At 50.2% G+C, this 25,452-nt stretch overlaps 1 protein-coding gene across 1 annotated transcript in view; it reads left to right on the top strand.

Moving 5' to 3' along the window:
- Positions 1 to 25,452, top strand: part of Csmd1 (CUB and Sushi multiple domains 1) — a 1,139,207-nt gene that overhangs the window by 910,328 nt on the left and 203,427 nt on the right. The window contains exons 26-28 of the mRNA XM_077792480.1: positions 672 to 874; positions 20,727 to 20,918; positions 23,549 to 23,687. Coding sequence (XP_077648606.1) covers positions 672 to 874; positions 20,727 to 20,918; positions 23,549 to 23,687 — 534 coding nt within the window. The remainder of the gene's footprint in view (positions 1 to 671; positions 875 to 20,726; positions 20,919 to 23,548; positions 23,688 to 25,452) is intronic.

Here is a 25,452-nt window from a genome sequence, read left to right as displayed (position 1 = left end):
TGGTGTCCCCTCCCATCCCGCTCCTGTGTGGAGTTCAGTGGAGCACATCATACAGGGGCAGAAGGTTCAATAGTGAAAAAGACATCAGTTTTCTCCAAACTGCTTACTGAAGGTCCAAGGGGCCCCGGAACACCTGCAAGCCCGATGCAAGTGTGTTAGGCGTTATAGGAAGGGATTTGCATTAGGCGCTCCTGACATTGTGCTGATTTAAAATAATGTCTTCTTCTGAAGATAAAATGTATAGAGAGAAACACAACCCCGGGGCCACCTGTGTGGATACCGGGGTGAGGACTGTGCTGGGTGGAACCAGGTGGCCCAGGGCATCCTTCCCCGATGTGCGTGCTGTCACCTGCCGGGCACCTTAGGAGCAACACCAGATCAGGAAAACCTAGGTCAGCCTAGGAGGAAGGGACTTCCACCCTCATTAGGGTTAGCGCAGGTTGGATTCCATCATAGAAAGACCCAATCCCAACGGAGAGCCATAGCCTGGCTTCTCTGCAGCCCGACAGACTGAGGAGTTCATGCTGTGTGCTAATGCGCACATGAGTCCCTTCAGTCCCCTCTGCACCACTGGAGGGGTGGGAGGGTGCAGCGGGTTCCTGAAGTCTCTGGGGTGTGGTGCCGGGCAGGGACGGCAGGGAGCCCGGGGACAGCTGTGCTCTCTCTTGCAGCCTCCACTTCATCGTGTTCGACACGGAGCTGGCACACGACATCCTCAAGGTGTGGGACGGGCCGCTGGACAGCAGCATCCTCCTGAAGGAGTGGAGCGGCTCGGCGCTGCCCGAGGACATCCACAGCACCTTCAACTCGCTCACGCTGCAGTTCGACAGCGACTTCTTCATCAGCAAGTCGGGTTTCTCCATCCAGTTCTCAAGTAGGTGGACTCTGCCGCTGGGCGTGGCCACCGCCGGCCACCTCTGTGTGCAGGGGGGGGTGCTCCTTCCTGTTCCTAGGGCCCCCCAGGGGTGAGCACCGGTCCAGTGTGACCTGCATTTTGGAGGTGTATGGTAGGGAGAAGAGAGTTCTTGTCTCACCTGGCACTGGGTTCATGGCAAAGCACAAGTTTATTTATTGTAGATTTTGTGTGATATAGTCACCTCCAAAATGAAGACCCACGGGAAGAGGGAAGAGTGCCTATTCTGGGGCGGCCTGGCATTGGGATTGCTGGGCTGAGGGTGTGGCCTGACAGTAGTGACCAAGTGCAGGGTGCCCCACTAGTACCCATTCTGTCCCCAAATGCTTTCTTCTGGGTGTCGGGAGATCCATTTTTGTAGCCTATGGTGGGGAAGACCAGTGCACTGTCCTATGACCTGCTCCAGGAGACAGGCGGCAGGAGGTCAGAGCCCCCCCCCTTTTTTACTAAATGCAAGGGGCCATAGTTTGGGGTGATATATTCTGACTCCCTTAGCATCAAGATCACATTGGCTTAGGAAATTCCATCCTTTATAAGATAGAGACAGGGATTGAGCTCTACTTAGTTATGTAGGGAAAATGTTATTTTAGAGGTTTGAATTAGTAAGCACTTAAGCTTGCGTCAAAGTCAGAGTCTTGGCATGGAGGCTCCATCTATTCCTGGGGTCCCCAGGCCAGCAGTAACTATGAGTTCCCTAATTGCTGTGGTCTGAATTTGTGGGATAGCATCTCTTGCTACCTGTCCACCAAGCTGACCTTGACTCTCAACTCCAGTTTAGAAGAGACCTATGTTTTTCCCTTCCAGGGCTGAGGCTCTGAGTAGTCAATATAAGATCATAACCTCTGCTCGATGACTAGTGGGAAGCCACATTCTCACACTTGAGTTATTATCTCCTGAAGATAGTCCCCGTCTTTACTGTCTGGCCCGTGTTTAAGGAGTCATTTCCTAAAAAGGGCAGAGTGGAGATGTTCTGTGGCAGCTCAACCTTTTAGTATCCTTCAAGGAGCCCCAGGCGGAGGCACCATATAATGTGGTGCCACACAAGGTCAGCCGTCCTCATAAAACAGGTGGAATTTGCACATAAACAGCTCAGACTCAATTTATCTTTTGGCAGGTCGCTGGCGAGGCATATTTAGGATTTACATAAGAAAATTGACTTAGGTCATTTAATGTTTTAAAAGGTTGCTAATAAAATAGAGGTTATGGTCTGCACAATTTCTTACCTCTGGTTTCACTGTGCTGTGGGTCAGTAATTTGCGAGGCTTGGCTGGATTAGTGCCTGTGTGCAGGAACACTTTCACGGATCTGCAACAAAAATGTCAAAGGAAGTCCACTCACCTACTTACTTCATCTTGAGAAAAAGTCCTTTTCTTTCTAGACCGTCTGCATTCTGCTTTCTGTTGTGACATAAAATCGCCCTTGATCTTCTTAAATTAGGGGCAGAGTATGTGGTAGAGAGGAGACTGATGGCACTTATTGGGCGAACAGAAAAGTGGGTAAGGTTGTAGGTGATGTTCGTGTCCTGCCTTCTCCTCTTCCTTCCCTCTTGACCTCTTGAAATTTTTAAACAGATCATTAAAAAAAAAAAAAAAAAGCAAGTTGTTTTACAGCAAAACTGAGCAGGAGGTACAGAGCGCACATAAACCTCCTGTCCCACGCGCACAGCCTCCCACTGCCCCCCAGAGGCGTGTTTGCTAGTCCAGGAGCCCGCGTGGCACGTCAGCCCCACCCGGAGTCCACAGTTGGCATCAAAGTCCACCTGGCTGCTGCGCCTTCCCTGGGTACAAACGCATAGTGATGTGTGGGCCAGTAAAGTGTCACACAGAGCAAGAAGGTCCCTGCCTACAGACCCCCTGAGCTCTGCCTGCTCTGTCCCCACTCCCAGCCCCTGGCCACCACATCTTCTCACGGGCTCAGTGGTCTTGCCTGTTCCAGTGTCACACAGTGGGGTCGTCGGGTGGCCCTGGGCCCTCCCTCCTGGTGATGCAGCTGATTCCTCCTTGTCCTTGCAGGGCTTGGTGGCACTGCAGAGCACTCCAGGGCCTGCAGAGCCACTCCTAAAGGCCACCCCGGTGCGCCCAAGCTCTGTGGGCACAAGTACAGCAGCTGCCGTCTGCCTGGGCAGGCTGTTGAGTGGACGCAGCTTTCCCTTCAGTTGGGCAGGTGCAAACTGCACATCTGCTGGGTCCTGCGGCGAGCGTGGGCTCAGAGTGGTTCTGGCCTTCTCATTTCTCCTCCTCAGAGTTCTCCTGCAAACCCCTAAACCTCTCCTTTTCTGTTCTCCTTTCTCGCTCACTCTCTGCAGAGGAATCTTCCAACTCTAGTAAAACACAAAGCCATCCCTTGTCTGAGGGCCATAGATTGTCTTCTTTCTGTCTAACTGATGATAGATGTTTGGGAAGTGACACACAATACAGCCACCCGAGTCTCTGCGGGAGAGAACCCTGCAGCTCTGTGGCTCAGTGTTCTCTGGGTGTTTGTTGGAAGCGCATGAAGTGGTCTTTTTAGCTGGTGATAGGTGACTGCCTGTTGGCAGCCCACGCGGCCTGAGCCCTCCCGTTCCTACTCAGTAAGCCCCCAGGTTTGGAGGAAGATGAAAAAGACCATTTTAGAGGTCAAATGTGGCCTTGTTCTCTGGCTGTGTGGAACGAGCTTCTGTGAGATGGTCTTCAGGAGTCTACACCGAGGAGCACGCAGCAGACGGCACCCTGGTGGGAAACTCGGGACGCGTGTCCTCTGCCGCCCTCCAGAGAGCGGACCCTGGCCTCTGACTCTGTCCTTGTCTCTTCCTTGGCCTGGGGGGGTCCTGCTGCCCAGGCTGCACACCTTCCAGAGAACCACAGCTCCGTGTCTCCTGCGGCTGCTACGGCTGCCCGGAGCATGGCGACACTAGAGTGTGCAGAGAGCACGGGGATTTTTAAATTTTTTAAATTTTCTGTTCATTTTTAAAATTTTCTGTTTATATCTTTTTTTAAAAAAAAGTTTGCCCTGGTGATATATAGTTACACACAATAGTGGGTTCGTTTTGACGTTGTCATGCATGCAGGGGACAGAACAGGCTCCATGTACTCCCCAGGGCTTCCCCCAACCCGGCTCCCTTCCTCTACTCTGAGGTCTGCCTTCCATTTGCTCTTTTTTTCTTTTTTAATTGGTGCTTTGCAGACCTGTATAAAGGTGAGACTCACTGGGGCAGATTCCTGTATTTCATCCAGGTACATGGCAACGTTCAGTCCATTCCATTCTTTTTTTTTTTTTTATTATTGGTACCAGGGATGGAACCCGGGGGTGCTTACCCACTGAGCCCCATCCCCGGCATCCCCAGCCCTTTTCTGTATTTTATTTAGAGATGGGGTCTTGCTGAGTTGTGGAGACTGGCTGTGAACTCACCATCCTCCTGCCTCAGCCTCCTGAGCCACTGGGATTACTGGCGTGTGCTGCGGTGCCTGGCTCGTCCAAGGCGTGCCCATGGCTCGTCCAAGGCGTGCCCATGGCTCGTCCAAGGCGTGTCCATGGCTCGTCCAAGGCGTGTCCATGGCTCGTCCAAGGCGTGTCCATGGCTCGTCCGTTTCATTCTGCGGTTCCTCCCTTTTCCTGTCTCTCCTCCCTCCCCCTCAAACTCCTCCCTCTACTCCACTGATCCCCATCAAACTCCTCCCTCTACTCCACTGATCCCCCTCAAACTCCTCCCTCTACTCCACTGATCCCCCTCAAACTCTTCCCTCTACTCCACTGATCCCCATTCTGTTTTCAAGGGACCACCCCCCACTTCCCCCCCTTATTTTGTTTTAACTTCCAAGTGAGGGGAAGCGTCTGGCCCTTGAGCCCTGAGTCTGGCTTCTGTAGCTCAGCATGGTGCTCTCGGCTTCTGTCCACTCACCAGCCAGTGCCACCTCTCCATGCCTCATGGCTGGGTCAAGCTCCCTGTGTGGACGGACCGCGTTTTCTGTATCCGTTCTTTTGTTGACCAGCATCTGGACAGGTTTCCCAACCTGGCTCTTGGGACTTGAGCTGTTGTAACACTGCGTGCCTCTCTCTCCGGGGTGCTGATTTCAGCTCCCCTGGGTCAATACCAAGGAGCCGCCTGGCTGGGTCCTATGGTGGCTCCACTCCCAAGGTCTGGAGGATCTCCAGGCTGACTTCCAGAGTGGCTGCCCTCCTTTGCTGTCCCACCAACACTCTGGGAGTGCACCTTTCCCCACAGTCTCACCAGCGTTATCATCTGTATGCTCGCTGGCCGCTGTTCTGACTGGAGTGAGATGAAATCTCCGTGTAGTCTTGGTCTGCATCTCCTGGGTGCTAGAGATGTGGGACTTTTTTTTTTTTTTGTATATGGCTGGGCATTTCTACATCTTCTTTTGAGAATAGTCTGTGTAGTTCTTTTGCCCATTACTGATCGGGTCGTTTGTCTTTTAGGTTTTAAAGAGGCGGTAAGGTTTTGAGTTCCTATATATTCTGGATAAGAGTCCCCTGTTGAAGGAGCAGTGGACCAAGGCCTTCTCCTGTCCTGGGGCTCTCCTCGCGTTCTCAGCTGTGTCCTTCTCGGTGTATAGCCCCAGTGGAGTCCGCAAAGTCAAGGAAAGATGACAACATGGTGGGTCACAAGTGGTCATTAAAGGTGGAGGGCACAGTGACACAGGACAGCACCCACTGGTGGTGGAGGACAGAGGGTGATGGTGGCAGGGGCTAGGGCGAGTGTGCACGGAGGCTGTGAGAGGCCTATTCAGGTGACAGGAGAAGGAGAGGGGACAGCTCTGTGGAGGTGGGGGTGGCAGGGAGGTCTCCCATCAAGGCATCCTCTGAGCGGCTCCTGGCAGCTGCTCCCAGCCCCCTGCCCAGCTGAGGGCCGGAGGAGAGGGCAGAAGAAAGGCACCCCTTGTGCAGTCCACCTCTGAGACCTGGGCAGTGGCGAGCCCCAGGCCAGCCCCGGTGCTTCTCCCCCCGAGCTCAGCCGCCGTGTGCCAGGGTCTCACTCCCACCCACCAGAGCGAGGTCCCCCAAGGGCACGAAGTCTTCCCGTTTCCAGAACACGGGCACAGTCAGCCTGCCAAGCCTCTGCTGAACACATGTGAGGGACGAACCCCTGGGTGTGCCCGTGCTGACCAGTTAGAGCGACTGTGTGGGACAGGCCACCGCTGCAGAGGTACTTCCTGACTGAGCACAGCTTCGTTCCAGACGTTAGGCAGTGGCACCCAGAATTAGCATCTCCCAACGCCCATTTTAGTACTGAGGAGCCTGTCCCCTCTGGTGGCACTGACCACAGCTCGAGTGAACGGGTGTCTCATGCTCAGCATCAGAAGTTCTGGCGGCTACAGTTCTGCTCTGCTCATGAAGAGCACATTATTCCTGTTTAACGTAAGGATTGTGCCTTATTGACCTCGTAAGTGTGATAGGGTCTCATGAGCTTATTTTACTCATGAGTATAAATTGTTGGTACTGGGGATTGAAACCAAGGGCACTTTACTACTGAGCTACATCCTCAGCCCTTTCTTATTGTTTATTTTGAGACAGGGTCTCACTAAGTTGCTTAGAGACTCGCTGAGTAGCTGAGGCTGGCTTCAAAATTGCAATCCTCCTGCCTCAGCCTCCTGGATCACTGGGATTACAGGCACACACCATCGCACCCAGCAACAAATGTTTTGATGCCAGTTAGGAACCAGACAGAATGCTTTCATTTTAGAAAGATTTTTGGATCCTCATTATTGAATCTTTCAGCTGGTAAATGTTCCTGTTTCATGAAAAATGACCTTTTCCCAAACTTTAAGATAATGCCGGGCAGCACCACTCACCAAGGGTGTGCCACCAGTCCTCCAGCAAGTGGGCGCACACCAGGCCCCGTGGCAGCCCTGGGTGGCTGTGCCCCACGGTCCTCCTCACGCACACACCTTCCCTGAGCTGGGACCGAGGGTGCTCTGCTAGGAGAGGCAGGGACGGCCCTGGGAAGACGGACCGAGGTCCTCCACCCTGCCAGCCCTGCTCAGCCTGTGAAGCAGGAGGACTTGACAATTATGTTAATTGTAATCAGCCCAGCTCCTTTCATTCATGCTTAATTACCATTTACTTAATCATGCATAAAATGCAGGAAAATGGAGTTCAGCACACACAGCTGACCTCTACTCAGTTAAATCAACCTCGGGAGTCTCCGAGGCCCCGCGGCGGGCTCTCCACTCCCAGGAAAGGGCTCTGGAACAGCTCTGCATTCTCGGGTGTCGTGGGTTGATTTCTCCTAGGAAGCAGAGTGACTTGCCTCTCTCTCATTCACTTCATTGAAAGATAATTTAATAGGGATTTGATTTTTAAAAGTCACTTGTTGTTTGTAACATGAGGGGACAGAACAGGGAGGCAGTTCCTGGGAGGCAGCCGCAGACCCCACGGAGGCAGGGCTGCTGTGCACAGGGGCAGCTCACAGCCAGGGCCTGGCCCCACGACCCGCCCTCTCAGGACCCTCTTGGGACAGGTGGAGAACTGACCATACAGTTTTCGGTTGGCCATTTACACATATAGATGATGAACCCCTTGAGACCAAAGGAGTGAGTTCAGCCTCCATTCCCCTGGCCACCTGCCCCAGACCAAGAAACAAAGGACATGCATGCAGGACACGCAGGTGGCCAAGATCCATAGCTGTAGGAGGCGCCCACTGTCCCTGTCCTCACAATAAGCACAGGGACGTCAGAGACAGACGTACCACCAAGTGCGGGGACCACAGCCCCGGGAGCCCTGCCTTCCACTGTCCCTTCAGTGGGGCTCCAGTCTGTCCTCTGATCTGTAAGGGCGTGGTCAGCCCTGCTGCCCACCAATGCCCTGCCATCCGTGAATGGCTCACCTCCCGGTGTTCTCTGCCTGGCCCTCCTGCCTCTCCCTGCCCCCAGCTCCCTGCCTCCATCTGCTTCTGAAGATTCAGAGGCTGCCCGTCTGCCACATCTCCACTTCCATGTCCACGTCCGCTCTTCTCCCTGGCCTCCTCCCCAGCAGTGCAGTCTCCTCTCCCACCATGTGACCCATGCCCTTGCCCCTGGACTTCCCGTCCTTCCTTGCCCCGGCTCACCTGGACGGCCATGGACCCCCAACACCCGCAGCCTGGCACCTGCTTCCTGTCCCCTCCTGGTAGCCACCGTGGAGTCACCTTCCCCAGGGATGTTCAGTATTCAGGGGCAGTACGTAGATGCACGAGGTCGCCCACATTTTAAATCAGCACACGGAACACCACGTTCTGCGTCCGAGTGTCCGTCTGTGATGCCCTGATTCAGAGCAGCTGCTGCCTAGTATTCCACACTTGCGGTGTGCACTCCCTCACCCACGTGGCTGTGCACCTCCTGGACCCTGTCCTGTCTTGGCACCTCTGCTCTGGTCACTGTGGCCTCTGGCCCACGAGTCTCCACCTTGCTACTCCCTGGCAGTGGCCCTAAGTGGCCTCCTGCAGACGGTGGGGCCTGTTCCACTGGACTCCAGCACTGTCCCTCAGACCCCCCCCAGCCTTTCTGAGCCCCAGTGGTCTCCCCTGTTCCCGGTTTTGGGATGCAGGCTCCCTCTAGCTGGGGTCGTTGGCCTGGGGACGTCCACTCTATCTCTATTCAGGCTCTCAGAGTAAATTTATCTCTTCAAATTTGGAAACAGATCCTTAAGATTATAGCTCTAACAGCCTCAGCCTCCAGCTCCTCCTGCCTTTGAACCTCTGAGATACTAATGGAACTAGCTCTTTGGAAGACTCTCAAGATAGCATGTCCAGCTCCGGCCACCTGCATGCCCCTGGCCCCACTGTCTGGGTGTGACCACTACAGGATGGAGAGGAGCATCTTGCTGGCATTTCCCTTCACGGCACAGGCTCCCGTGTGACCTGGGTTTCTACCAGTGACACTGTCTGAAGGCAGTTCAGCAAAGCATGATGGGTCTCACAAAGCCACGTGGGCAGAGAGCAGGTCTAACTGAGCCAGGCCATTCCCCACTCAGGTTAAAACCAGCCTCAGCAAGAACAGACTCTTAGGTCTGAACAGGACCCTGGTCGGCCAGCGACGGCTCCCTCACCTGGGCACTCTCCTCATTTCTCCCCCTTGGTTCCAGATGGTGTGCCCCTTTGCTCCCCAGCCTCCCTGTGCCGTGCCCTCTGCAGGGAGGGTCTCCCTGAGGCACCCAGCCACCACCACTCTTTTTAAAGGTGCACTCCTTTCCAGAAGCTTCCATGGCTCCTCAGGGAGAATGACAGCCCCTCCCATGTGACCCTCCCCGCCTCCTCCAGATGTTCAGTGTTCCTTCTGCACGCTGTGCTTGTCACCGGGAGACTGGGGGGCACAGAGCAGGACCTGCACACTAGCCCAGCCCTCACTGCGCCCACGGTGACGCCTGGTGGTGGCCTGCCTTTGTCTTGTCTTCTTGTGTGTCTGCCCTTATTTCCTCCTTACTGCTGACATTTCTGTTGTCATTTCTAGTGAGACTGTGAACTTATTAAATGAATTTTCTAAATCTCTACTCTAATGTTCACAGTCCTTAGGAAGGTTCTGAGGAAGAGCATCCACTTAGCAGACGTGTGTTTAGTTGCATGCTCAAGTGGCATAAATGCATCTCCCCATCACGCCTGTTCTCACTAAGACGGCTGGAGAGCTCTGCAGGTGCAGGTTGGAGTTGGACACTTGGCAGCACTTAGCTGAGGCCAGCCACTGCACCCCTGGGCGCCAGACAAGTGTCCACACATGTGTCTGTGAGCAGACCCCACATCTCAACCCAGGGGACGCTTCCTTGGACTGAGACCAGCCACGTATGGCCAAGGGCTCTCGGCCACAGCGTCCCTGTGAGCCTCAGAACAGCAATGCCCTCCACCTGTGTGACATAGTCATGTGTGTTCTGTTCCGTTACTAGGTTTCCTGGTTAATTGGGTTAAATTAGGACATAATGCTCTTTCTACCCCCCACAGTGCTGGTGAGGCCTGCCCTCGAGGGTAAGCAACACAGAAGTGCTTTGATTTATACATTTTCTCCAAATATAAGGGAATGTTATTATTTATTCTCCGTTCGGGAGACGCACCGACTCCAGGGGAGCATTATGTGATAAATGATTCAGTCTGCGGTTCTCAGATTAGATTTCTCCCTCCCTTTGGCCTCCCGCTTCACACCGAGCGAGGTTCCCTTGACGCTGGCTTGGCGGGAGTCACAGGGTAGCATGGCTCTGGCTTAGAGACAGGAAGAGACGACAGGTGAGCAGATGCCGCTCATCCGTCCTGCTAATGTGGTGATCCTAGGTCACCTCACTACAGACCCCTGAAGGGTACACCAGGCACGCGTCAGACAGAGAGCAGGTGAGTGTGCGGAAACTCTAAAGGGAGATCTGTGATCATTTCTCCAGTCCACCTTAGTCAATGGACATTTCTGCTGCTCATCCTACTGGAAAGCTGAGGGTCCATTTAATCATGGTTACTGATATGAATAAATGTTCGTAAAAGGATCCTTTCAAGATTAAGCGTTGAAGTTCTTGTTCAGTCTTGATTTTATTTAATATAAAGAAAGTAAAATGTAAATAACTGAATGAAGGACCCTTTCATTTCACTAAGATGCAAAGAACAGAATTTTATGGTAGATTTGAAGTTTGATATTAGCATTACTATTAGATGTAAGTGCTTCTAAAATAACTTTAAACATTTAAATATTTATAAACATCAAAACAAGCATACTTGGATTTCCTGTAGATGTTTACTTTTGACATGATGAAAACAGATTTATTAATTAGTTTTGTGTCAGAGCATTCCAACTTCTTTATTCAAGAGAAGCTAGTTTATTGTTCACCAAGCAGACCTAAGAACTTAATTAAGCGGCTTAAGTTCTGTTGTGAACACAATTCATCTCTTATGTCTCTGTTTCAAATGATCTAACTTGAACAACTATGTAATGTGTATTTCTAAAAAGTACAGTTCCAAAGATAAAAATAAGAAGACATTTATTTGCAAAACAGAAAAATAATGACTTGTAAGTTTTACCTAAAATGCACACTTGCTATTTATCATTAATATTCTCTTCCTAATAATTGATTGTAAGTCTCTCAGTTAATTTGAGATAAATAAAGATCTAATGTTATAGTACATCAATAAGGGATTTAGAATCTAACTCTGAATCCTGGCTAAGCCATAGAACAAGTATCAGGACATTTATTATAAAAGGTAAGGCATATTGAAATTTGTTTTGAAAAGGTTTTATTTTACTGTATATTTGAGTGTATATCATGATGTTTATTATATATATATATGTGTGTGTGTGTGTATATATATATATATATATATATATATATAGAGAGAGAGAGAGAGAGAGAGAAATGTGTACATATAGAGAAATAATTACTACCATCAAGCAAATTAACATATTAATCATCTCACATAAGTATTGTTCTTTTCTTTTCTTTATATATATTTTTAATTTGTTCTAATCAGTTGTACACGACAGCAGAATGTTCTTAAATTCGTTGTACACTAATGGAGCACAATTTTCCACTTCTCTGGTTCTACACAAAGTAGGATCATAGGTACCTTGGCTGATGATGTCCATCTCATTCCACCGTCTTTCCTCCCCCTTGCCCCCCACCTGCCCCTCCCTCCCCTTTACAGGATCCAAAGTTCCTCCTCTTGTCCCATACCCCAGTCCATGATGGATCAGCATCCACTTATCAAGGAGAACATTCTTGGGATGAGCTTGCTTCTCTTAGCATGATATTCTCCAACTCCATCCATTTACCTGCAAAAGCCATGATTTTATTTTCTTTTGATGCTGAGTAATATTCCATTGTGTATATACTACAGTTTCTTTATCCATTTATCCATAGAAGAGCATCTAGGTTGGTTCCACAGTTTAGCTATTGTGAATTAGGCCACATTGAATTTTTTAAAAATGAAGATTTAAAAAAAAAAAGATTTGTGCTGGGGGTGGGGATCATTGTAACCTAACAGCTGTAACGTTAGCCACAGTCCTTAATATTATTCAATCAGCATGAAACTTTGTCATGGGATTCGGAGTGGGTCATCACTTATAATGAAATTCACATTCCCCTTGGTATCATGGGGATTAATCAATCAAAGTGATTGATTAGTTTTTGTTGCACTGGAGTCTTTGTTTAATTTGTAGAACTCAATCTAAGCTTGTTTGGTAAGCATGCCACCTATGACATGTGTTCATGCCACTGCGTCCTGGTTAAGTGTAGAGGTCACAAAAGCAGCTCTTCCACCCAGGGCGAGGAACTGGGCAGGGGTGGATGAGGGGGGTGTCTCTGTCTGCACGTCTGCTGTGATACCTGGGTTTCCCTGGTATGACACACTTTGCTGAGCTTAAGGCGTCTGTGCAGGGATCCTGCTCTGTCTTGTACTTGCTCTTCCTGTGCTTCTGCATGACAGTGACAGCATTTATGGAGTCCCTCCGGGTGAGTAGGGGTTTTGTTAACTAGAAAAAACTTTTTCTTTAGTTTAGCAGCTTTTGAATTATTACAATTCAAAGGAAGTGTCCGTTATCACCAGCAGTGGTGATGCTGAGAGTGGACACTGTGCATCTTCAGGTCTGCCAGTATCCACCAAGGGATTTGCCACTGCGAGACACATACTGCCTTCTGCCAAGAAAGCACATTGGAACCGCAGGCTTTCTGTGATGATCCCCGAAATGCAATGTGTGCATGAATGTTTTCATTTCATGAAAAGAATTTTAGAAATAAAGTGGTTTGCATTCATTGTACATAATTCAAGTGAAGGCTGAGGTTTTAGATATATATTTTAAATTTAGCCCTTATTTTGATGTAATTGTAGATTTACTTGCAGTTGGTAGAGGTAGAACAGGGATCCTGTGTACTTACCCCTTCCCAGTTTCCTCCAAGGTACCACTTGCAAAACTGGGCCTGTGTCGGGAAAATGCAGAACATTCCAGAGAATACCTCAGGGGGCCTCTGGAAGCCACACCCCTTTCACCCTTGCCCCATCCCCGACAAGCACTCAGCCAGTGTCCATTTCTATACTTTGTTATCTCATCATCTCTAGAGTGTTCCAGGAAGGAATCCGGCAGAATGCACCCTGGGGACTGGCTGTCCTCAGCATGCTTCTGTGCAGACTGCTCCAGGGGGCCGTGTCTTGAGGTTCATTTCTTTGCATTGTTGCATAGTGCTCCACGGCAAGGATGTACCACACTTTGGGTTATTTCCAGTCTCAGACTATTACAACTGAGAATCAAAGCCATTACAAACACCCAAGGGCAGGTTTTCACATGGATATGCCTTTTCATTTCTCTGGGGCAGGTGCCCAGGTTAGGGCTGCTGGTTGAGCATGTGGTAGTGCCATCTTCACTCTTGCCAGCAATGCACAAGTTTCTCACCAGCATCCGATGCTCTCTGGTCCTCTTCAGCTGGGTGGATAGGTGTGTGTGCCCTCTCTCCCCATTTCTCTGATGGCTGCTGACTTGGTTTTAATTTTTTTTGAAGTTGAATATTTCATTTCTTGTTTTGTTGCAAGCTGTTGCTTCAGCGTATAAAGAGAGCACAGTAAACACAGCATATTGAGACACGAAGACAGTACTGCTCTTCTGACACTGCACTCCAAGCCCAGTTTTTTCCAATGGGAAGATCGTTAAGTGATTGACCCCAATCCAGAGATGGACCTAAGCAAGCTGCGATGTTACATGAGGCTTGTAACAAGACCTCCTTGAATCACATACTTTTAATAAGTGGCTTTTACCACAGATTATCCATGAACTCTGAACACCAGCACAGGAGGAGTGTACAGGTGCACATTGTGTTCACCTGCCGTGGTTGGGAAGTTACGGGGTCTCTTCCCAGGAGCAGTGAGGTCGTTTCTGTTGAAGTCTGCTCTCCCCCACTAACTGAGACACCTGGCTGAAGCTGTCCCACACCTGTCTACACAGGGTGCACTTTCCCTCCTCAGTGGACTCTGCGGGTTTCTCAGCTGCCCCCCAGGTCATCTTCATCAGCCAGCCGTCTTCATGACAAGGCTGGGTCACAGCCCTGGGTTCTCTGCATTAACCCAGGTTTCCCTCGTTAACCTCGGTCCTTCTCCTGACTCAGGGGCGGAGAGTTCTCAGGCAGCTCTCTCACTTTCCAAAGCACCAAATGTGCCTTGTGTTTTTCAATTTTATCCCAACTTCAGGCCAACTGCAGGGAGCACACCTCGAGAGCTTCCCGTGCACAGGTGCGGATTCCCACTGTCCTGTCCACCTTCTCTAGTCATCCATTCAGAGGGTCCTGGGCACAGCTTCCAAAGGCGCCTCCCTCAGCTGCCAGGGTGGCAATGGGCAGGGCACAGTGGGTTCTGGGGCTGCGTGTGACGCCGTCAGGGCGCCAGGATGGCCAGGGTCCCCAGGTCGGCTGGGGAGCGTTTTCCTTCCTATGTCCACCCAGGTGTCCTCTTCCTGGATGTTTTGGAGCCTTTTGTCCATTTTCAGGTGGATCCTCAGCTTCCTCTGGAGCCTCGGGCATTCCCTCTGCGGGCTGCGTGGATGTGGCCTCTGCCGTCGTGGTGCCTTGCAGCACTTCTCCCCCTTGGCTCCCCTCCCCCGTCTTGACAGGGCTCTGCAACCAACAAGCACTGGACCTTGACGGAGTCCAGCCTTTCCACTTTGGCTTTGGTGGAGTTGGTTTTATTCCCAGGGCTAGGAGCCCCTCTCAGACCCAAATCCCAAAGGCCTTCCCTGTGTGTGTTTCTGAGCTTGTCATCGTCTTGTGCTCCGGTCAGAGCCACCGTCCGCTCTGCGTTGGTCTCCAGTCTCGTCTGCTCTTTGGTGTGTTACTGCAGCACCTCAGTTGTCACTTTGGAAAGCTGAAGAGCAGTTCCTCTATGGGCTGTCCCCAGGGCACTCTAGACACCTTCCCCTTTGCTCTTCACAGGGCTCAGGCCTGGGGGACACGGTGTCCGTGGATGCTCAGCCCCTCTAACGTGGGTAGAGGTGACGAAGGAGGGTCGAGCTTGGTCAGGTCGGACTTTCTCCTGTTCAGAACCACTTCTGTGGTCCTGCTCCAGCCTGAGTGGGCCCTGCAGGGGGTGAGAAGACTTCTCTTCCTGTTTTCTAGAACTTGCTGGCCATCCAGGCATTGGTGTGGGTGGGACTGAGCCCCAAGCTGGTAAATCCTCTTTGGCCAGGAACAGCTGGAGGAAACCTGCCAATGTCCGCCCCTTTGCTAGGATCTCACCCCAAACGCCTTCCTCAGAGCACGTAGAATCTGGTCCCAGGCATATGGAGGTGAGTTCAGGGTGGAGATCCAGATGGCAAATCACTTCTCCCTTTTCTGCGTTCAGAAACCTGAGGATCAAGGAGAAAGAGTAATATGGCCACACGAAGGCAAAACATCACGATCGTCATGGTTCCTACCAGGGCCGGGGTCCTGTCTGAAGAGCCAGACCCTCAGTGCTTTGGGCCTGAGGCCTGGGGTCGCCACTGTGGTGGCTCAGCAGCTCTGCAGGGTGGGAAGTGGCCAGGGACACAGCGAGGAATGCTCAGGGCTGGGCCGAGGGAGCCTGTGTGAGCTGACACCTGAACTTCTCGTGTTCTGACGGTTCCCAACCCTCAGAAAATGGGAATGCCTTTCTGGCTTTCAGGTTCCAGAAGAGGTGGCGGCCAGCACTGGCGGGGACTGAGGTTTACGATTGGCTGAAGCAAGGTCACTGACGGAGTCAGTGATTACGTGTCTGCCTTGGACTCCCCAGTGTGGCAATATGGGACAGGTGCCCCCCTGTGTGCACCCTGCACAGGAGGAACTGTGGTGTGGAAGAGAAGGGCACCCGTGTCTGGGTTAGCTGGCCTGGGCCTTCGAGTCGGTATCTCACTGTGAGGGGAACCGCTGGCCTCTAAGGGACAAAGCAAGTCGAGGGTCACACGGCGAAGCCCGGGCTCCTGAACAGGTGAACACCGTGCTCATGGCACCTGCTGACCCCTTCACGCGTCAGGGAGTGCCCACGCCCTGCCAGCCTCCGTTCCATGGCTCGGCTTGATGGGTGACTCAAGTGGTTCCTGGTTTTGCAGAAACCTTGTGCTGAAAGGAAATCTGTGAATTTCAATCAGGAATGTCCAACATCCTGAAATCAGGTTATTAAAATGAAAGACTCCTAGCTCATGGGCACACGAGAGGAGCTTGTAGTGTGGCACAGGCTGGCAGGTGGGTCGGCTGGGGTGGCACCGGTGCTCAGGAAGCCTCCTGTCTTGCTAAAGCCGCGACTGGATCACCGCCTCAAGGACACGACCTGACGGCACCAGGCCCTTGGACACTTGTGAATGACTGACCAGGGAATGAGGAAAATGCAGGCCCCCCAGGACCTGATGATTCTGTCAAGGACTCACTGAGGCTTGAGTAGCAGGAACATATTTTTAGTTAATACACTATTTTTCCTCTTGTGGGATTTTTTTTTTTTTTGGCTAAAGATTGAAAAGTGTTTATCATGAAACAAGGACCTTGGAAAGTGGGAGTTGAAAGGAGACTCCTGTCACTCAGGGGGTGACTACGTGGAGAGACGCCGTGGCTAGACAGCAGCAGGGCTGTTCGTTTTGTAAGTTAGGAATGTGGCCCGGGTTCACAGTCCACTTGTGACAGGGCCGCGGGGTCGGTTGCCGAGAGGCCAGGAGCACACCCCAGGAGGGCAGGCGAGACATCACTTTATTGGGAAAGCTGGCCACGAGGTCAGCAGCGGCTCCAAGCAGAGTTCAGTGGTGCCAGGCTGACCATGGCATCTCCTCCTCTCGTGGAGCCTTGGCAAAGAAGTGCCTCTGTCCCCCAGGACCGCTCCAGAAAGTAGCAGCGGTGCTTGTCCAGTGGCAGCAGCTGGACAGAGCAGGACCCTCTCCACGGCGTCCTCAGCTGTGCCACGTGACCACATGAGGTCAGTGGGTAGAAGCGACGGCACTGTGAGCTAGCTTGGTCTCGTTGGCTCCTCGGGTGGCTGGCGTTCCCAGGGGCGGCTGCTCTGGGGTCCACACAGATGGTGTCAGCCTGGTGTGCACAAGCAGAGGCACTGTCCTCCAGAGTGACCTGGACCATTTATTCTGACCAGGGCCTGCGCTCACTGTTCCCTCCAGCTGGCCGGGGCCTTGGGCACCCAGGTGCATCCCAGGGACATGCCATGCAGGCTGTTGCTGTTTGTCCCTTAGGATGACAGACACATGATCCACTGACACAGCTGCCCCAGCGTTGGTGGAGCCCGAGTGGCCGAGGGACTGAGTCCTCGAAGGGTTGTCCTCAAGACCAGTCCAAGCTGATCACCCCTCAGATGCAACCCTCAGCCCATGGGTGCAGATGGCTTGTGAGAGCTAAGAATTCAGTCAAAAGTAATTTTTAGATGATGTGGAAAGCCCACAAAAGGAGGCTTCGTATGTCGGATAGGATGGGGCCTAAGTTGTCAAAGTTTGTTTTAATAAACTGGGAAAACACACACGACTTTGTACATGGCAGCTCCGTTATCCCTGGGGCCATGGGGGACCCATGACTTCCCCTACCTGGAAAGAGGCAGTGGCACCCTGCGTCCAGCCCCACGGTGGCTGCACCCTGTCCCTGCTGTGCCCTATAACCCGGCCGCTCTGCTGCTCTGCGAGAGTGAAACACAGGCTCCAGAGGCCTCGGCTGGAGTGGGGACGTCCCCTGAATGCAGAAGGTCTGCAGAAGAGCCTGGGGGACCTGGAGCGTCCCCGGGAATGCCGGGAACCGTGGAGCACTGCACCCTGCCCTCTTCCAGAGGCAGTCGGTGAGACTGAGCTCTGGGAGGTGCTGGTTCCCTTTCTACGCCAGGAACTGGGAAGACTCAGTCACCAACAGAGGTCTCGAAGCGCGAGCTGAGTGGAAGGGACGTGGTGTCACAGGGGAAAGTACAGCCACCAAGCTTCATCGAGGACGTCAGCGTGACCCTGAGGGTGGAAAAGCTCTTCTGCCCAGCTGAGGGCCTTCAGCTGGGCCCCGGGTTGGTGTGGACGAGGGTCACTGCCTTCGCAGGAACATCCTCCGCAATGCAAACTGGAGGGAAGTGCGATGAAGTTCATTTCAAAGACCCACCCCGTGTGTTTCCCAAGGTGGTGTTTGATTTTTTCCTCTCTCAAGTCTTCTTGTTGCTTTCTAATCCAATCTGGATGACCCTAGGACATTTTTTACTTTTATTTGTAGTTCTAAGAGGACAGTGTGAAGACTTTGGATTTCATTTCCATTTGAGTAAACCTGAATGGTGGATTTGCTGGTGATCTCCAGCAATCCTTGAAGGTATATAAGCATGTGCAAGCACCTTCTCTAAGTGCATCCTCAGCCATCTTCACAACCTGCCTTTCTGCGTAACTGGCATAAGCTTCAGCTAAGACGAGGGCTCAGTGTTTCCGTTTGTTGTACACCATGAGCTAGGGAGCACTTAGCTCTTCACTCACATGCTCTGTTACCACTGTCTCCACGTCTGCCCTGCGTCCCCCTGCTGTCCCGGTCTCTTCCTGGACTGTTGTGTGGGTTTCCGTCATCTTTCAGCCTCCGCCATGCTGGGAGAAGAGTGGAATGACAGCAGGCTCCTCCAGTTCACCTTGATCCAGCCTTACCTGCACTCCTCCTGTCACAGAACCTACTCAGAAACTCCAGCACTGTCCTTCTCTTGATCTCCACAGAAATTGTTTCCATGTGAAGTTCCTCTTCTCAGAACACGATTGCTGATGCGACATTGAGGTGATAAGAAGAATGAGGGGTCAGCCCACGTGCCCTGTAGCTCAGAGAGAATCGCCCTGACTCACTGCCAGCCTTACAGTGGATGGGACCTTGACTCCAGTGGGAGAATCCTGAAAGTGCTGGAGAACTCCTTTAGCTCTGTGCAATGCGGTGGGAGCCTGCAGAGACTGGGTTCCCCACAGCAGCAGTCCATGGAAGGCCAAAGAAATCGGCCCAAGGCAACCAAGAGGGGGGACCTGAGGTGCACTCACACAGTGGGCACTGCCCAGCAATGACCACAGATGAACCAGAGCACGGCACCTCTGCGGGGGCTCCCAGAAACACCCCAGCAAGAAGGAGAGGACGCCCCAGGGGAACATGGACGGCTCCCCAGGGCAGAGGCAGACACCCACAAAGCTGCCAGTCACACATTGAGGGCAGCTCCCTGGAAAAGCCAGCAGATGGCCACCTGGGGCTCAGGGTGGTGGCTGCCTGGAGGGGGAGGGGGAACTGGGAAGGGGTACCTGGGTCACACTGGTGTGAGGACGGTGTTCCAGCTCTGCAGTGGGCCACCCGCGTTCTCTTTCCTTCTTGCTGTGTTGTAGACACACGTGTGCAGACATGTGAAAGTACAGTACCAACCAATTAGAGGAAAAGATGGAGTCGTTAAGACAGCCTCTGCCCTCAATTAGCTGGAGAGGAGGAGGGGCCCAGCTAGCACGCTCTGCACTTCCTCTCCTTGGCTGAGCTAATTACCTAGATATTAGTCTCTCCTTTACTGAGTGCTTAGCCAAAGATCAGTGAGCCTAAGTGATCATTAAGTGCTAATTAAGACCTAATGAGCGGTGCTGGGAATTGAAGCAGCTCTGACCAACCAGAGATCCTTGAAGCCCTTAGCGTGACGCTTGCTGTTGGGTCTTTGATCCTTTATCTGCATGGTCCCCACTTTTCTGTCTCACATTTGGCTAAACATTTCTCAAGAGTAAAGAGCAGGTCTTCTTTATCTCTATATCCAAGTGGATTTTATTTATATCTGTATGTGTATGTGAATATAAATGTAAGTATATACTATAAATATGTACATATGCATTGTGTATGTGTGTGTGCATATGTAGGTAAAATTTCCAGGATTTACAAAACTGAGAGCAAAGCCTACTCATTGCTTTAAACCACCAGGTGTGTAGAGAGATGGGTGGGTACACACGTGGGGTTGGTGTGCCTGGAAGAGAAAGAAGACTGTCCCTCGTAGTCTCGTGAGCACTGCAGGGCCAGCGAGACCTGTTCTGGTAGAACAGGCAAACTTGGAAAGGTGTGCACGGCTGGATCTTCAGGCGTGCCCTCCTAATCCAGCACGGCATGAACACGTGGCATCTAGAGACTGGAGTGGAGAGGGCCCTGCGCTGGCCTTGGGTTTGTGCTGGGGTCTGAGCTGGGCTGGCTGCGTCCTCACTGCTGAACTCGGGCTGGGTTTGAACTGCCTGTGTGGGGGGTTTCAGAAGCAGGGATTGGGGGTAGTGAAAGGGTCACAGCGACATCAGAGCCTCGGGTCACCAGGCTCCAGAGGTCTCACAGACTCTCTGCCAGCCTATTTTGTGACACTGGCTTCTGCACAAAGGACTTGAAATTCTAATGCTTTTTTTTGGACACCAAAGGGATGGATATCACTTTCAAATCTTTCGTTAGGATTGGGGTGGCCAAGTTGGAACTCTTCAGAGTGAAAGGGGTTATCAATAACAATCCCAATAGTATCTGTGGGACCCAAGGCATTCTGGGTAATACTGACTACTCATGCCCTCTGACCCCTGCCATCCCACAGTCAGCAGAGGATTCCCATCAAGTTGAGGGTCATCGGTCACCTTGAAGGCTTAGACTCTAAGAAAATTCTCCCTATTTTATTTTACTTGAGGTTCCTTGGGATTAGTGATCTTTATTTGAATCATTTAAACTACCATGGTTTTTATTAAAATATTTTGAAAGAGCAAATCAGGCAGGAATATACGTGTGTGTTCTCGGTATAATGTGACACCTCGACGCATTCCCTAATGGCCGCACTTTCAGTATGATTTTGCTAGGATTCGTTCAAGGTGACACCATCACCAGGCTGACTGTGCACGGAGCATGCTCCACTCACGAGGCCGTGTCTACAGGGCACCTGCCGAGCCTCAGCACTTCACCTGGTCTTGTCTGTTCTTTGCAGCATCCGTGGCATCCACCTGCAATGACCCAGGGATGCCGCAGAATGGAACCCGCTATGGGGACAGCCGGGAGCCTGGAGACACCATCACATACCAGTGTGACCCTGGGTATCAGCTTCAAGGACAAGATAAAATCACCTGTGTGCAGCTCAACAACCGCTTCTTCTGGCAACCAGACCCTCCTACATGCATAGGTATCGGGCCACAGAAAATAAGAAATTCATGTTTGGAAATACATGCATGCTGACAGCAGCATTGCTCAGACCATGGAGTATGTCTTCAGAAAGACTTTTCAAGAGTTTCTTAAATGTCCTTGGGCATATTATACATTGATTTACTCAATGTATAGTAATTGACTTTATCTAACATTTCATGTTCATAATAATTCTTGTTTAAATGTATGTCAATCAAACCACTGTAATTTAAAATTTCAGTTGATTCAAAATTTGTAACCTGCCCTCACTGTTTCCTTTCCTAATGGAGATACATGCCCTTAAGCAAAACCTACTCACTAAGAAGGGCTTTCTCTTTTTAGATGTTTTTTTCTAGAATGCCAGTACATTTTCAATAGAATACTGAAAACTAGAAATTATACTGCTTTTGTGAGAATGAAAAAGAAACTTATTTTTAATATCCATTAAAATTGCATTGTTTCACCTTACTAAAAGAATAACAAATGGTTCTGTAGACTGTAGCTTTCCTAGATCTCTATCACAAATGCCATTTTAGGGAAATATATGTTCTTATATAAAATACAATTACACATAGACTGTCTATTCATTCGATGAAATATTTTAACATGAAATACTATTTAGAGCATTTTATCTTAATTTCTAAAAAGAAACTTGAGTAGACTTTCTTATCTTAATGAACTGTCACTGTTTAGTTGTGCTTCATTATAATCTGCTTGAAAATGTGAAATGGAACTGACCTGTGAGGGCAGCGGTGATGGTGAAGCGGTGTGCTCACCACTGAAGGCCACTCTGCGTGAGTGCTCTCGAGGGAGCTTTGGATGTCCAGTGCACAGCAGCCCAGACGCTCTGTCCCCGTGGAGCTGGGCACAGTGCTGGCCATGGTGCTCTGTGGGCCCAGGAGACATGAGAGCCTCTGCTTAGACCCTCAGCCCCTGGCTTGTGCCCAGGGACATCCCCTGACTCCTGTGAGCCCAGTCCTGTTCCAGCTCAGGCCTAGGCTCGGAGCCTTGCAAGATCCTTTGGTTTTTTTCAAGTGGAGTAATTACCTATCAATGAAACCATCGTTTAAAAGTCTTTGACCTATTTTTAAATTAGGAAAGGAATTTTTCCTTCCGTTTACAGGTTTTTAAGCTCAAGGAAGAAAATATTAAAAAGCAATACCTCTATGAGTTAATCTCTTAAAGGAAATGTATCATTTCACATTGACTCAAACATGAAATCGTGAAGTTTGATTATCTTCCCAACTATAGTTTTTTTCCTTGATTCATGTCTTCATTACCTAATTTTGAGCAGCAACTAAATACTGTATCCCTCAGCCAAAAGCTCACACCATACTTCCTGTCTTGACCATCCATTGCAAGGATGCAGGCAATTGACCGCTCTCCTGAGATGTCGGCAGCTGGACCTGCAGACACACACCTAGATAGCATGTAGCAGAGAGCTAACAGACATGGTGAATCGATTTCACAATTTCCTTATGTACCTAGTGACCTACTTAAAGTGCTTTTAGATGACAGAGTCCTGCATGGCTCTTCTGAAGTTGAAGGTTTTGCTTTCATCGTGAGACTCTTGTGCATTTTCACTTGTCTGGGGCAGAGGCGTGGCCTCTCCTGGCAGCCTGCACCCTTTGAACCTGTTTATTTTGATTAGATTGAGTTTGCAACAAAACATACTGGGTTTAGTTGGGTTTCTTCTCTTGAAAAACTGTCTTCAGGAATGTTAAGTAATTGAAGACCAAAAAGTCTTCTTTTCTTTCCTTTTTTCTTTCTTTTTTTCTGAAAACAATCATCAGAGGGCATATTCTTTTCTAGTTAATTTTTTTCCTAAACTTATGTATGACCAGGGGTATTAAAAAGCCCCCTGTGGTTCCGGAATGCTCTGGTCTAGCTGGAGTGGTGTCCTAGAACAACTTGGTGAGAAGTCACTGTGTTTGACAGGAAAACCCCTAACCCACATGCTCACAGAGGTGTCCACACTGTGTGCTAGCAAACAAACTGAGGTGTTTTAACATTGTCCTGTAACAGCAGGTTTAACAGAAGTGTCTTCTAGTGCGTGAAATGGTCCTAAACATTTCAGATTCAACAACATAAAGTGGCCCTCCTCCTAACCACACTGAGTTTATGTCGTGAGTGCTTTACTAACATGAAGGTGAACACGTCCACCTCACAACTGAAGACTGAAAAAGGAGCTCAATCTGTCATTATCCACCAAGTGTTCCTTTTAGTAGGATATTCTAAGCACTATGATAAAATATTTTTAGGAGTCAGTGTTCTGGCTCCTGTTCATTGTGTGTCCTAGGTGCCATTGTGGGTGTGTGTCCCTAAGGGTTGTGCACGTAAATGTTGGTGACATGGAGATCAAGTAGTTGGTCCAATCCAAAATTATAGGAAGAAACTTGTAATTGCCAAAGTTCTAAAATTCTCCCTAAAAATGAGATGGGGAATTTATTTACGTAGAATTTATTAACATGAAAAACATACCTCTGGCTCTGAAGTGTCGGGATGGGTGGGAACGCACAGCGTCTGCTGGGAGAGAGCCTGTGAGGCTTTGTCAGAGGGCCTCAGCGGTCCCCTGCACTCTGCCAGCTCTCTTCGGACCTAACTCGCCCTCTGTGACTTCTGTTCTGCCAGCGGCGTGTGGCGGCAACCTGACGGGCCCTGCAGGAGTCATCCTGTCCCCTAACTACCCTCAGCCGTACCCTCCCGGGAAGGAGTGTGACTGGCGAGTGAAGGTGAACCCGGACTTCGTCATTGCCTTGATATTCAAAAGGTATGGCTCAGCAGAGCGCCTCTGCTCAGTGGGCTTTCAAACGCCACGCCTGAGTGACCTCCCTGACCCTTCAGAGTGTCCACCTCTGCACCTGGGCTGCCTTGGTTTTGTTCGCACGTGTAGGGTGATGGGCTGCAAAGGCTGGCTCTGCTAGGTGGCACTCCGTGGGCCAGGCACGCCTCTAACTGCAGCTCATCGGCTGCATGACCATTCCACCCTGAGGTCTGCACTCACAGGACATTCAGAAAGAATCGAATACAGCAGGGGCTCTGGGATAATTCTAGCCAGAGCCTCCTGCTTCTCTAGTGTACACTTTCCATGGCTGATGATCCCAAAGGCAGCATATTGATATCATGCAGAGGGTTAGGAGTAGATGAGCTTTGAAAAAAATTGGTTGCTGGGGGTTTTGAATTGTTAGGTATTGGTCTGAAAAATGTGATAGGTCCTTCCTGCTGTACTAGATGATAAAAGTTCAAGCACTATTAGTATTTTATAGGTTCTACAATATGCTATCTTATTACACAGTACACCACAGTTCAATTTTATTGACTCCCAAGATCTCCTCTAGTGTTCCACTTTGGTCTTTGAATTGGATGAATGTGATGCTTTTCAAGGTAACCGCTGCAGTGTACTGTCCCACTGGCCGCTCAGAGGTCCAGGGCACAGTGGTCTAATCCTATGTCTCCATCTGCCTGGGAGCAAGCTTTCTTTTTAGGCTCTGTGCATCAACATTCACGCCTCGCTGTGATTATCCTCCTCCACTTTCTCCTGATGAGGTCCGAGTCAGTGTAATGTGAAGGATCCGTGATTCGGAATCTCAAGCAGTTGATAAGCCATCATTTCTGGAATTTTCTAAAACTACTACAAATTTTCCAAATGAAGAATACTTTTATGACACTCAACTAAACACACAAAACCAATGACCGTTTGCTGGCTATGTCGTTGGGTGTATGTTTTTTAAAAGGCTGAATTCTAGTAATGCCCTCATTGAAACCAGGTCCAGTGCCAGGAGATTAAGAGTAGAGTAGAATCCAAGGCCAGCTGGGAGAGAGGGAGCCTCTTTCAGGAATCTGCCATCTTCCATTGCTGACCGAGTGTCCAAGTTCCCAAAGTGCACCTCATGGGAGGACTCATGAGGCAGTTGCATTGGCCAAGCTTTTCAGTGTTGCAGAGGTCTCTGTAGCAAGTCTTCTGCAGAAGGCCCTGACATCTCTTCCAACTCTTATAACCTAGAGATCGTTACCTGATCCTGCAACTTCTCCCATCTGCACGTTTGTGTGGGCTGGGGTGGACCCTAATGGCTGTACCTGTGGGGTAGGGAGGTGAAAGCCAGAGTCCTGGGTAGGATCAGAGGTGCTTAAGGGCCCAAAAGGAGGCTGCCCCAGGCTTGCTCAGCCTTGAAAGTACTCACAGGCCTTATAGGTATGTTCAGCTGTCACAGACAGAAATAAGATCTTCAAGGAAACTATAATTAATTGAATTTTCAATGCTAGACTTCTATGCATGAACTACACCATGTCTAAAATGAGATACCAGATGAAATTTGCTTCCTGAGTTGTGTGTCTGATTGTATTTTCAGTGCACAACAAATAATCTATAATAATAATTTGCTTTGCCAAACATTGGGGATGGAACATGGCCAGATTCTAATAACATCCTTGCAAAATACTCTGAAAAAATTATTATCCCAATAAAATTCTCCTTGGTCTATACAATTCCCATTAGCCTCCTAAATTTAGCAACTCTGATGGTTTACTCCTTCATT

Source organism: Urocitellus parryii, chromosome 14 (genome assembly GCF_045843805.1).
Source record: "Urocitellus parryii isolate mUroPar1 chromosome 14, mUroPar1.hap1, whole genome shotgun sequence".
Lineage (NCBI taxonomy): Eukaryota > Metazoa > Chordata > Mammalia > Rodentia > Sciuridae > Urocitellus > Urocitellus parryii.
Note: the sequence above shows the minus strand (reverse complement) of the source record. Positions and strands in the feature narration are given on the sequence as shown.